This window comes from Platalea leucorodia (genome assembly GCF_965183815.1).
Source record: "Platalea leucorodia genome assembly, chromosome: 33".
In the NCBI taxonomy this organism is placed as follows: domain Eukaryota; kingdom Metazoa; phylum Chordata; class Aves; order Pelecaniformes; family Threskiornithidae; genus Platalea; species Platalea leucorodia.
This window is the reverse complement of record NC_138855.1, coordinates 275,125-287,752: the sequence shown is the minus strand read 5'-3', so window position 1 is coordinate 287,752 and position 12,628 is coordinate 275,125. Positions and strand designations below refer to the sequence as shown.

Genomic DNA, 12,628 nt, shown 5'->3' with positions numbered 1-12,628 from the left:
TCAGACCCCCCCCAGGCTTAAGGAGCTCCCGCCGCGGCGGGCGGGGCCCCCCGGGACCCTCTGTGCCCCCAAACCGCCCCCGCGGGCAGCCGCCGCCCCGAAACCCCTCCTGGGCGCCCGTGCCCCCAGGCTGCACCCCAGAGACCCCCGGAGCCCGCCCTGCACCCCCAAACCCCCCTGATCCCTGCCTGCACCCCAGAGACCCCCCCCGAGACCACCCTGCACCCCCAAACCCCCCCGGCTCCTACCTGCGCCCCAAACCCCCCTGAGACCACCCTGCACCCCCAAACTCTCCTAATCCCTACCTGCACCCCAAAACCCCCCTGGCTCCTACCTGCACCCCAAAAGTGCCCTGGGGCCACCCTGCACCCCCAAACTGCCCCGGCTCCCACCTGCACCCCAAAACTCTCCTAATCCCTACCTGCACCCCCAAATCCCTCCCGAGCCCCCCAGCACCCCCAAACCCCCCCGACTCCTACCAGCACCTCAAAACTCTCCTAATCCCTACCTGCACCCCCAAACCCCCCTGAGCTCCCCCAGCACCCCCAAACCCCTCTGACTCCTGCCTGCACCCCCAAACCCCCCTGAGCTCCCCCACCACCCCCAAACCCCCCCGACTCCTACCAGCACCCCAAAACTCTCCTAATCCCTACCTGCACCCCCAAGCCCCCCTGAGCTCCCCCAGCACCCCCCGACTCCTGCCTGCACCCCCAAACCCCTCCCGAGCCCCCCGCGCACCCGGTGGGTGCCGGGGTCCCCGCCGACCAGGGTCGTCCCGCCACCGCCGTGGGTCCCTGGGGACGGCGCGGGGGTCACGGCCCCCCCGGGGGTGCGGGGGGACTACATGTCCCAGCATGCCTTGGGCGGGGGCAGGACCCCCCCCCCCCCAGCACCCAGGGGTGCCAGGGGTGAGCGCCCCCTTAATCCCGGCAGGGTGTTAACAAGGCCGATCACCTTGGCCGGGGATTAGGGCTAAATCGGGACCGGAGCTGACACGATTACGGCCCCGCTCTGGGGGGCGGCGGGGAGCCCCCCGCTACGGGGGGGGGGACACCCCGGGCAGGGGACGGACGGACGGACAAACCCACGGACACGGCGGTGCCGTGGGGAGAGCCCCTCGCCCCCTCGGGGCGGCAGCGGGCTGGGGGCCGCCCCATGGCGGGGGGCCGTGGGGCCGGATTAGCGCCCAAGCCCCGCTCATCCCCTGCTGCTGCCACGGGGCAGGGGGTCCCCAACCCGGGGCCGTGGGGTGGCCACACTGGGGGACGTGGTCCCCGCACTGGTGGCCATGGTGCCTGTACGGGGGGGCTGTGGTATGAGGTGGCCGCGGTGGCCCTATGTGGTGCCTGTATGGGGGGGCTGTGGGGCGGCCGGGGTACGGGGTGGCCGCAGTGGCCCTATGTGGTGCCTGTATGGGGGGGCCGTGGGTCCCCCCAGGCAGGCGGGGGCTGGGGGAGGCTGACCCAAGGCCGTGGGTCAGGCCGGGCGGCCGCGCTGCCCCGAGCAGGCGGCTGCGGGTGGACGTGGGGCAGCCGGGGTGGCTGCCGTGGGGCAGGGGGGGCTGAGGGAGGGAGCCCCCCTGGGGGCCTCAGGGAGCTGGGGTACCCGGGGGGCGGTCGGGGTACCCGGGGGGCACCTCAGGGGCAGCCGAGGCACCTGGGGGGGCTGCCGAGGGGCTGAGGTGCCCCTGAGGGACCCCTGAGGGACCCGGGGGGCAGCTGAGGTGCCCGTGAGGGACCCCTGAGGGACCCCTGAGGGACCCGGGGGGCTGCTGAGGGGCTGAGGTGCCCCTGAGGGACCCCTGAGGGACCCCTGAGGGACCCGGGGGGCTGCTGAGGGGCTGAGGTGCCCCTGAGGGACCCCTGAGGGACCCGGGGGGCAGCTGAGGTGCCCGTGAGGGACCCCTGAGGGACCCCTGAGGGACCCGGGGGGCTGCTGAGGGGCTGAGGTGCCCCTGAGGGACCCCTGAGGGACCCCTGAGGGACCCGGGGGGCTGCTGAGGGGCTGAGGTGCCCCTGAGGGACCCCTGAGGGACCCCTGAGGGACCCGGGGGGCTGCTGAGGGGCTGAGGTGCCCCTGAGGGACCCCTGAGGGACCCCTGAGGGACCCGGGGGGCAGCTGAGGGGCTGAGGTGCCCGTGAGGGACCCCTGAAGGACCCGAGGGGCTGAGGCACCCGTAAGGGGCTGAGGCACCTGAGGGACCCCTGAGCGACCCGAGGCACCTGGGGGGTGGCCGAGGCCCCGGTGGGGGGTCCCCCGAGGGGCTGAGGGACCCCTGAGGGGCTGAGGGACCTGGAGGACCCCTGAGGTACCCGGGGGGCAGCTGAGGGACCCGTGAGGGGCTGAGGTACCTGAGGGACCCCTGATGCACCTGAGGGACCCGCGAGGGACCCGCGAGGGACCCGGGGGGCTGCCGAGGGGCTGAGGCCCCTGAGGGACCCCTGAGGGGCCCCTGAGGGGCCCGGGGCCGGCCGGGGTCCCCGCGCGGTACCTGAGGGACCCGGGGCGGTGAGGCGCTGCCGGCCGCGGGGCGGGGCGGGGCGGCGGCTGCCGGGGACCGTTACGGCCGTTGGATTTCAAACCCCTCCACAGCCCGGAGCGGGAGGGGGGGGGGCGGGGGGGCGGCCGCTCCCCGCCCCCTTTAGGGGCCGTGACGGGCGGCGGCGGCGGCCAATGAGGAGCCGGCGTCCCGGCGGGGGCCCAACGGGCGGCCGCGCGCGCTTCGGCGGCCCCGCCCCCTTTGGAACGTTGTAACTGACAGCGCTTCCCGCCAATTCCAACGGCCGCCGGGAGCGCGCCGGCTCCTCCCCCGGGGGGAAAGGCGCCGGCCAATCGCCGCCCGCCGTCCCCTTGAGCGGCGGGCGGGGCGGCCAATCGCCGCGCGGGCGGGGCGGGGCGCGGGCCGCTCCGGGTTTCCTCTCCGGCTCGGTTTGGGCCCCCCCCCTCCGCACGCGCTCCCTCCCTCTCCCCCCCGCCCCCCCCCCTTTCGCGTTCCCCCCCCCCTCCCCCCCCAACCCCCCCCCCCCCCGCGGCTTCTTCGCTGCGAAGAAAATGGCGGCGGCGCCGAGCGGAGACGAGGAGAGGCTGTGAGTGACCGGCGGGGCGGCGGCGGGGCCGGGGGGCGGCGGCGGCGGGGCCGGGGGGGGGAGCGGGGGGTCCCGCCGATGTTTTCCCGCGCGGGCGCGAGACCCCCCCCACCCCCCCCCCCCCTCCCCGCGCGCGCGCGCCCGGGCGGGAACAGGGAGGGGGGGTGTGTGTGTGAGGGGGGGGGGGGGGCGCGCGCCGCGAGTGCGTCACTAACGGCCGCGGCCCCCCCGCGCCGGCACCGGGGGGCGGGAGGGGCGCCCCCGCCGCGGGGACCCCCCCCCGGTGCACCCCTAAATGCGGCCCCCCCGGGTGCGCCCCCAAAACGTCCCCCGCGCTGAATGAGGGGCCCCCAAAACGGGGGGGGGGGCGGGTGGACCCCCACCCCCCGCCGCGCCCCTCCCGCTGCGCCCCAAAAACGCGCGGGCCCCCCCCCCCCCCCCCCCCAATCCCGCACACACACCCCCCCCCCGTGAAATACGGACCCCCCCGCTGGCGGGGCGCGAAATAGGGACCCCCGGGTGCGCCCTGAAATGCCGCCCCCCCCCGAAACGCGGCCCCCCGCGCTGCGCCCCGAAACGGCCCGGACACGGCGCCCGCGCTGCGCCCCGAAAGGCTCCGAATTGCCCCAAAACGGGATGCTCACGCTGCGCCCCGGAACGCTCCCAGTTACCCCAAAATACAGCGCTCACGCTGCGCCCCAAAATACTCTAAATTACCCCAAAATACAGTGCTCACGCTGCGCCCCGGAACGCTCCCAGTTACCCCAAAATACGGTGCTCGTGCTGCACCCCAAAATACTCTAAATTACCCCAAAATATAGCGCTCACGCCGCGCCCCAAAATTCCCCGAATTACCCCGAAGTTCGGCGCTCACGCCGCGCCCCAAAATTCCCCGAATTACCCCGAAGTTCGGCGCTCAGGCTGCGCCCCGAATTACCCCGAGCTGCCACGCTCACGCCCGCCCCCAGCGCGCTCCCAAGCCCCCCAAACCCCCCAAATCCCGCGCCCGCCCCGACCCCCTCGCTGCCTCCCCAAAGCCCCCGAATTGCCCCAAAGCCCGGTGCTCACGCCGCGCCCCGAAATACCCCGAATCGCCCCGAAACGCGCTGCTCACGCCCACCCCTCGCCGCGCCCCGAATCGCCTCCCTCCGCCCCGTCCGGCGGCCGCCGTCGAGCCCCGGCGCCGTGCCCTCGTGCCGAGCGCGCTGTCGGCGCCCGCTCCCGCCCGTGCCGACCCCTGCGGCCTCCTCCGAGCCGCCGGCGTCGCCCCGTCCCGCGCGCCCCATCGACGCCGGACGCCGGCGTGCCGGCCCCTCCGGCGCGGGCGAGCGACGCCGAACCCCGCGGCGCCGTCCCGCTGACGCCGACCCCCTTCGCCGCGACGCCGCGCTCCGTCAGCAGCGTCCCGCTCGCGCCGACCGCCTCGCTCACGCCATCGCCCGCGGCGGCCGCCCGCCCTCGACGCCGCTCGCGACGACCCCGTCGACGCGGCAAGGAACGCCGCTGCCGGCGGCCTTTTCGGCGGGATCCCGGCCCCCGTACGGTGAGCGCGGCCGCGCTGACGCCTTCGGTGCCGTCCGGGGCGTCCCGCGAACGCCGGCACCGGATTTATCCGCGGCACCGGCCGGCTCACGCCGAGCGTCCCGCCGGCGCCAAACCCCTCGGCGTCGCTCCGCGTCCTTCGCCTCCATCTCGCTCGCGGCGGGCGCCGACCCGCGCCGGGGCGGTCTCGGCTCTGCGGCTCGATCCCACCGGCGCCGTCGGAGCGGGGAGAAGCTCGCCGGGGCCACGACGCCGTCGGAAAACCGATCCCCGCGGCACCGTGCCGGCACGGTGGTCCCCTGTGCTCCGGCACCGCTGCGACCCCGGCTCGGCCAGGGCGGGAGATTCGTCGCCACGACGTTGTTTATTGCCCGGCGATCGTTACGCTAACGAGATCCGACCTTCCCCCGGCGCCAGCGAGCCGTACCGGACCCCCGACGTCGCCCCAGCCCCGGGGCTTTCGGCATCGCTCCGCCGCGGGACGGCACCGGACGCGGGGGGCGGCTTCTCGGCGGGGATTTGGCCGCCCGGAGTTCCCCCTCGCCGCGAGCCGGGGGTCCCGCGGGAGCCGCGGCCGACGGGGAGGTTTCACCGGGGGTTCCCCCCCCCCGTCCCCCTTCCCCTTTTCCCCGAAGTTCGGCGTCGGCGCGGCCGGCGCCCTCCCCCTCGCTCCTCTTCCCGCCTTTTCGGCGAGCGCTCGCCGCGACCTTTGGCAATCCGGCGCGCGGGGGGAGCCCCGGGCCGGGCCGGCCGCGCCGCCGCGGCCTCCGCGCTGGCCCCCCGCTGCCGCCGGGGCGGGGGGGTCCCGGCCGCGCCCCCCCTCCCGCCCCGGCCCCGCGCAGCTCCCGGCTCCGCCGGCGGCCGCGGGAGCCGGTGCCCGTATCCAGTGCGACACACGGCCTCCTGATTAGCGCCGGGCCTCGTTAGTGACACACAGGGGCCATTCTTTGACGAGCGGGGGCGGGCGGCGGCAGGGGGGGTCGGGGGCCGGCGGCGGGGGGGGGGCTCCTAATCCCCGCTCTCCGATTGCCGCCGCGCATCCCGCCGCCGCCGCCGGATCCACCCAGCGCCGGCCCTTCCCCGCCGGCCGCCCGGGGGGAACGGGGACGGCGGCGCCGCCGTCAGCCCCCCGACGCCTGCGCGAGACCCCCGGGGGGTTCGTTTGGGGCTGCCTTCGCCCGACCCGCGCCCGCTCGGCGTGGGAAACGGGGCGCCGGCGCTAACGACCCCTTAATTTCCCTCCGGGGGCCGGGGGTGCCGCGCCCCCCCAGCCTCACCTTCTCTGCTCTTTCCTTGCCAGGAGGGGACCCGCGCGCCGGGCGGGCCGGCGGCACCGGACGGCGTTTGCCGGCGGGAGAGCGAGGACGGCGGCGCGGGGGGAAGCGGGGGGTCCCTGCGGCGGCCCCCGGGGACGCCAGCGTCCCCAGGAGGAGCCTCGCACCCCGAAACCGCTCGGCGGGGGGATGGCGGCACCCCGGGCGCTGCCGGGCTTTGCCGAGAGCCTGCGCCCGCTGTGGGGACGGCGGCCGCGTCCCCGCGGGACCCGGCGGTGGGACGGTGGGTCCCCCGGCACAGCCCTGCGCCACGGGCTGCCGCCGGCGGCGCGGGGGTCCCGGGGGTCCGGTGGCGGCCGCGCGCGGGCCCTGAGCGCCACCGTGTGCCGGCCGGCAGCGCCGTGCGACCGCGGTGCCCCCCGCGCCGAAACCCCCTTCTCCGGCGGGGGGGCCGGCGCCGGGGGCCGCGCGCAGCCCACCCGGGCTATATTTAGCCGCAGATGCGCCGGTCACTCTCCGGCGGGGACGCCGGACCCTCGCCCTCCCGCAGCCGCGGCCCCGCCGGGACGGGGGCCTCGGGGACGCCCCAGCCTTTCGGAGGGGCGTCCAGCCTCGCCGGCGGCCCGCATCCCCGGGGCTGAGCCCCCCCTGCCGCCGCCGCCGCCCCGGGAGGTTCCCCCGGCGCTTCCCCTCGCCGTTTATTTACCAACACTTTGATATTTTTTTTTTTTTCCCCGCAGCCGTAATTACAGCCCCGAGCGGAGCCGCCTCTCCTCCTCCTCCTCCTCCTCCTCCTCCGCTCGCTCCTCCTCCGCTCCCGTCGCCGGCCTTCGCCGGCCGGACCCATCCTTCGCCGGCCGGACCGCGGCTCCGGCGCCCGCCCGCCGCGCTTTGCCCAATTCCCCGCCGTTTCTCCCCGTTACCGGCCGGGGCGTGACGCTTTCGGCACTGATTTTCAGGGAGGCCCCGTGCCGCGGACCCGCGTCTGCCGGAGGAGCCGCCGTCCGCCCGCCCGTCCGTCCATCCGTTGGCGTCGGCGCGTCCGTCCCGGCGCTGACCCCTCTGTGTGTTTGCAGGGAGGAGAAGTCGGAGGAGAACCTACAGGGGCTGAAGGAGCGGCCCCCCAAGGCCAAGAAGGTGAAGAAGGAGCGGAAGGAGGAGAAGCAGCAGCAGCATGAGCCGGCGCAGCCCTCCGCCGAGCCGGCCGAAGCCGGCAAAGCCGAAACCTTGGAGGGCGCCGGGACGGCGCCGGCGGCGCCGGAGGCTTCGGCTTCCCCCAAGCAGCGTCGCTCCATCATCCGGGACCGGGGTCCCATGTACGACGACCCCACGCTGCCCGAGGGCTGGACCCGCAAGCTGAAGCAGAGGAAATCGGGGCGCTCCGCCGGCAAATACGACGTCTACCTGATCAAGTGAGTGCCGGGAGGGCGCCGGGAGGGGGGTCCCGCCGCCCGCGCCCCCCCTGACTCCTTCTCTGTCCCCCGCAGCCCGCAGGGAAAAGCCTTCCGCTCCAAGGTGGAGCTGATCGCCTACTTCGAAAAGGTAGGAGACACCTCCCTGGACCCCAACGACTTCGACTTCACCGTCACCGGCCGCGGCAGCCCCTCCCGGCGGGAGCAGCGACCCCCCAAGAAACCCAAATCCCCCAAGGGCCCCGGGACGGGCCGCGGCCGGGGCCGCCCCAAGGGCAGCGGGGCCGCCAAGCCCAAGACGGCGGCGTCGGAGGGCGTGCAGGTGAAGCGGGTGATCGAGAAGAGCTCCGGCAAGCTGCTGGTGAAGATGCCCTTCCAGCCGGGGCAGCCGGGGGCCCGCGCCGAGGCGGGGGCGGCCACCACCTCGGCCCAGGTCCTGGCCGTCAAACGTCCCGGGCGGAAGCGGAAATCGGAGCCGGATAGCCAGGCCGTCCCCAAAAAACGGGGGCGGAAGCCGGCGGGAGCGACGGGGACGGGCGGCCCGGCGGGAGCCGCGCCGGAGGCCAAGAAGAAGGCGGCCGCCCCGCCGGCGGTGCAGGAGACGGTGCTGCCCATCAAGAAGCGGAAGACGCGGGAGACGGTGGTCCTGGAGGCGCGGGAGGCCGCCAAGCCCCCGCCGCCGCCCCCCGAGCGCGGCGGCCCCAAGGGACCCAGGAGCGCCCGCAGCCCCGGCCGCCGCAGCAAGGAGGGCAGCCCCAAGGGCCGGGGCGCCGCGCCGGCGCCGCCGCCGACGCCGCCCGGCAAGAAGGAGCGGGGGGCTTCGCCGCCGCCGCCCCCCGAGCCCCCCGCCAGCCCCAAGGACAGCGCCAGCCCCCCCCCGCCGGCCCAGGACTTCAGCGGGAAGGGCTGCTCGGAGGAGCGGGGGGGCCCGGCGGCCCCCGACGGCTGCGCCAAGGAGCCGGCTAAGACTCACCCCCCGCCGCCGCCGCCGCCCCCGCCGCCCTACAAACACCGAGGGGAGGCCGAGCACAAAGACACTGCCTCCTCCTCCTCCTCCTCCTCCTCTTCCTCCTCCTCCTCCTCTTCCTCGTCGGCGGCGGCGGCCCCCCCCCCTCCCAGCGCCTCCGTGCCGCGGCCCCCCGGCCGGGAGGAGGCGGTCGACACCAGGACGCCTGTCCCCGAGCGGGTCAGCTGACTGTGAGCGCGCCCGCGGGCGGACAGACCGACGGACGGACGGACGGACGGACGGGACCCCCCCCCCCCTCCCCCCCCCGGCATCCCCCCCCCTCCCCCGCGCACGCAGGCAGCCACACGCACCCCTCCCCCCGCGCACCCCTCCCCCCGCGCCCCCCCTCCCGCCGACCACCCCCCCCCCCGTTTTTATTACCGAAAAGCACAGCGAGGGGCGCGGAGCCCCCCGGGGCCCCCCCACTTTGCACTTTGGTCTCTAGAAAGGGGGGGGGGCGTCCCCCGAGGCCGGGCTGGGGCGGGGGGGGCTGGGGGGGCCGGGGGGGGGCGTCCCCCCCTCCCCCCGTCGCCGCTTTACTCGTTCTTCCAGTTTTTTGTTCCACGTTTTTAGCCTATAGGGAACCATTTGCACTAAGGGGGGCTGGCGGGGGGGGGGCCGGGGGGATCCGGCCTCCGTCCAATGGGGAGGGGCTCTGCCGGGGGGGGGGGGATCCGGTCCGGAGCAGGGTTGAGGCTGGAGCCAATGGGGAGCGGCTTGGTGGGGTGGGGATCCAGCGTTGAGCCAATCAGGAGGGGCGTTGCGTCGGGGTGGGATGTGGTTTCGAGCCAATCGGGAGCGGCTTTCGATTCGGTTGGGATCCGGTCTCGAGCCAATCAGGAGCAGCTTTCGGTTTGGTTGGGATCCAGTCTTGAGCCAATCGGGAGTGACTCTTGCCTGGGTCGGGATCTGGGGTTGAGCCAATCAGCAGCTTTCGATTAGTTTGGGATCCAACGTTGAGCCAATCAGGAGTGGCGTTCAACAGGGGTGGGACCCGCTCTTGGGCCAATCGAGAGGGGCTCTCTGTCGGAGCGGGATCTGGTCTTGAGCCGATCGGGAGCGACTTTTTGTTGGGTTGGGATCCAGTGTTGAGCCAATCAGGAGCGGCGCTCGGTAGGGGTGGGATCCGGTCTCGAGCCAATCAGGAGTGACTCAGCACGGAGGCGGGGTGAAGTCTCCAGCCAACGGGGAGCAGCGGGTGTGGCTGGAGGGGATCTGGTGCCGGGCCAATCCGGAGGGACTCTGGATGGGGGGGGGGGGGGGGGGGGGACGACAGACAAAATGGGTGTGGGTCTGATTCTGGGTCACTCCAGGTTGAGGCGGGATCGAGTCCGGAGCCAATCGGGAGCGGGAATCGGCCTGGATCGGGTGGGGTTGTACGCAGTCCAATCGGGAGCAGCTCTGCCTGGGCGGGGCGGAGATCCCGTGCCCGGTTGGGGGTGGGATCTGGTCATGGTGCGATCGGGAGGGGGCCGGATCCAGCCCCAGTCCGAGCAGGAGTGACTCTGGGTTGAGATGGGATCCGGCCATGATCCAATCGGGAGTGGCTTTGGATTGGAGGGGCGGATCCGGTCTCCATCCAGTGGGGAGTCATGCCAGATTGGGGCGGGATCCGGTCTCCAGCCAACCGGGAGCCACTCTGGCTTGGGCCGGGATCCGGTCCCGGTCCAGTCGGGAGCGACTCCAGGTTGGGGCAGGATCCGGTCGAGAGCCAATCGGGAGAGGCTGTGTGTTGGGGTGGGATCCAGTCTGGGGCCAATCAGGAGAGGCTGTGACTTTGGAGCGGGATCCAGTCTACAGCCAACCGGGCGCGAGCGCGGGTCAGGGCGGGATCCGGTCCAGAGCCAACCGGGCGCGAGCGCGGCGTGGGGTGGGATCCGGTCGATCTAACGGGGAGGGACCCGGCCGGGGGGGGGAGGGGGGGGGATCCGGTCTCCGTCCCCCGGCAGCCGCCGCCCCCCGCCGCCGCCGCCCCGTCCCCGGGGGTCCCCGTCCTGCACTTTACCGGCCCCGGGGGCGGGGGGATCTCCCCGGGGCCCCCCCCGTTCTTCCAGCCCCCCGGGACTGTTAGCGCTCGCCCCCGCGGGCCCCGGCCCCCACGGCAGCAGCGGGGGCCCGGCCCCGCCGGCTGCCGGCACGGCGAAAAGAGCAAAAAAACCCGAGCGGGGGGCGCGGGCGGGGGGATCCGGCGGGGGGATCCGGCGGGATCGGGGGGCCGGAGCCGCCGGGGGGGCGACCCCGCACCTATTTATTATCTCTAGTCGCGCGAGGAGACGTTTGCCTTATAAATTTACAAGAAAAACCCCTCGGCTGTCGATTCTTCTTGGGGGGGTCCGCGGCGCCGCCCCGCCCCCCTGCCCCGGGGGGATCCCGCCCCCCCGCGGGGCTCTGTGTCTGTGCTGGAGTGATCTATAAATCTGTGTACACCCAACGCCTCCCGCCTCTGACGCTTTCATTCGGGCTCGCTCGGGCGCCGGATCCCCCCGCTCCCTCCCGCCCGGATCCCCTCGGCCGCCGGCGGGGGGGGGGGGCCCGGATCGCTCCGCGTGGCGTCGGCGGATCCCGGCTGCTCCGCGTGGCGTCGGCGGATCCCGGATCACTCCGCGTGGCGTCGGCGGATCCCGGCTGCTCCGCGTGGCGTCGGCGGATCCCGGATCGCTCCGCATGCCATCAGTGGATCCCGGCTGCTTCACGTGGCGTCAGTGGATCCCGGATCGCTCCGCGTGGCGTCAGCGGATCCCGGCTGCTTCACGTGGCGTCAGTGGATCCCGGATTGTTCCGTGTGGTGTCAGCGGATCCCGGCTGCTTCACGTGGTATCAGCGGATCCCGGATCGCTCCACATGGCGTCAGCAGATCCCGGCTGCTCCGCATGGCATCAGGGGATCCTGGATCACTCTGCGTGGCGTCAGCAGATCCCCGATGGCTCCGTGTGGCATCAGCGGATCCCCGATGGCTCCACGAGGCACCTGCAGATCCCCGGCGGCTCCGCCTCCAGCCGAGGCCGCGGATCCCGGCTCGCTCCGCGTGGCTCCAGCGGATCGCCGCGGGCTCGGTGCCGCGCCAGGGTTACGCGTCCTGGATCGCTCCGCGCGGCATCGGGGCTGCGGATCCCCGACGGCTCCGCCTGGCCTCAGCGGATCCCGGGCCGGTCCCCGCGGCCGCAGGGGCTGGAGCCCGGATCGCGCCGCGAGGCTCCGGCAGATCCCAACCTCTCCTCGTGGCGCCGGGGGATCCTGGATCTCCCCGCACAGTGGCAGGGCTGGTGGATCCCGGGTCTCCCTGGGTGACATCAGTGGATCCTGGGACCCCCCTGGGTGACGTCAGCAGATCCCAGGTCTCTCCGGGTGACGTCAGCAGATCCTGGGTCTCTCCGCGTGACACCAGCGGATCCCAGGTCTCTCTGGGCGATATCAGCGGATCCCGGGATCCCCCTGGGTGACGTCATCGGATCCCGGGATCCCCCTGGGTGATGTCACGGATCCCGGGATCCCCCTGGGTGACGTCATCGGATCCCAGGTCTCTCCGGGTGATGTCAGCGGATCCCGGGATCCCCCTGGGTGACGTCACGGATCCCGGGATCCCCCTGGGTGACGTCACGGATCCCAGGTCTCTCCGGGTGACGTCATCGGATCCCGGGATCCCCCTGGGTGACGTCACGGGTCCCAGCTCTCTCCGGGTGACGTCATCGGATCCCGGGATCCCCCTGGGTGACGTCAGCGGATCCCAGGTCTCTCCGGGTGACGTCAGCGGATCCCGGGACCCCCCCTGGGTGACGTCACGGGTCCCAGCTCTCTCCGGGTGACGTCATCGGATCCCGGGATCCCCCTGGGTGACGTCACGGGTCCCAGCTCTCTCCGGGTGACGTCATCGGATCCCGGGACCCCCCTGGGTGACGTCACGGGTCCCAGCTCTCTCCGGGTGACGTCATCGGATCCCGGGATCCCCCTGGGTGACGTCACGGATCCCAGGTCTCTCCAGGTGACGTCAGCGGATCCCGGGACCCCCCTGGATGACGTCACGGGTCCCAGCTCTCTCCGGGTGACGTCAGCGGATCCCGGGACCCCCCTGGGTGACGTCACGGGTCCCAGCTCTCTCCCCATGTCATCGCCCCCCCCCCCGAAGGCTCCCGGGAGCGTCCCGGCGTCCTGGCAGCTGTGACATCATGGCTGCGACGTCACACACACACACCCCCCCCCCGCCGACGTCATCGCCTCGGTGATGTCACGGCGGGGAATCGGGCCCGGGAAGAGCCGCCGGCCGCGCGGCCCCGCCCCTCGCGCTCAGGCCCCGCCCCCTCCCCGCCGGCC

At 74.2% G+C, this 12,628-nt stretch overlaps 1 protein-coding gene across 1 annotated transcript; it reads left to right on the top strand.

The window, feature by feature from the left end:
- The first annotated feature begins 3,037 nt into the window (after window positions 1-3,037).
- MECP2 (methyl-CpG binding protein 2) lies at window positions 3,038-8,565 on the top strand. The gene is made up of 3 exons (XM_082334398.1): window positions 3,038-3,086; window positions 6,979-7,314; window positions 7,390-8,565. Exons 1-3 carry the CDS (start codon window positions 3,052-3,054, stop codon window positions 8,507-8,509), a joined length of 1,491 nt encoding a protein of 496 aa, XP_082190524.1. The 5' UTR covers window positions 3,038-3,051; the 3' UTR covers window positions 8,510-8,565.
- Window positions 8,566-12,628: the final 4,063 nt, after the last annotated feature.

Bases quoted from the DNA above. Each gene is read 5' to 3' on its own strand.
- MECP2 (XM_082334398.1), top strand. From the start codon at position 3,052: ATGGCGGCGGCGCCGAGCGGAGACGAGGAGAGGCT. The intron at 3,087-6,978 runs GTGAGTGACCGG...GTGTGTTTGCAG, and splicing joins AGCGGAGACGAGGAGAGGCT to GGAGGAGAAGTCGGAGGAGA. The intron at 7,315-7,389 runs GTGAGTGCCGGG...TGTCCCCCGCAG, and splicing joins TACGACGTCTACCTGATCAA to CCCGCAGGGAAAAGCCTTCC.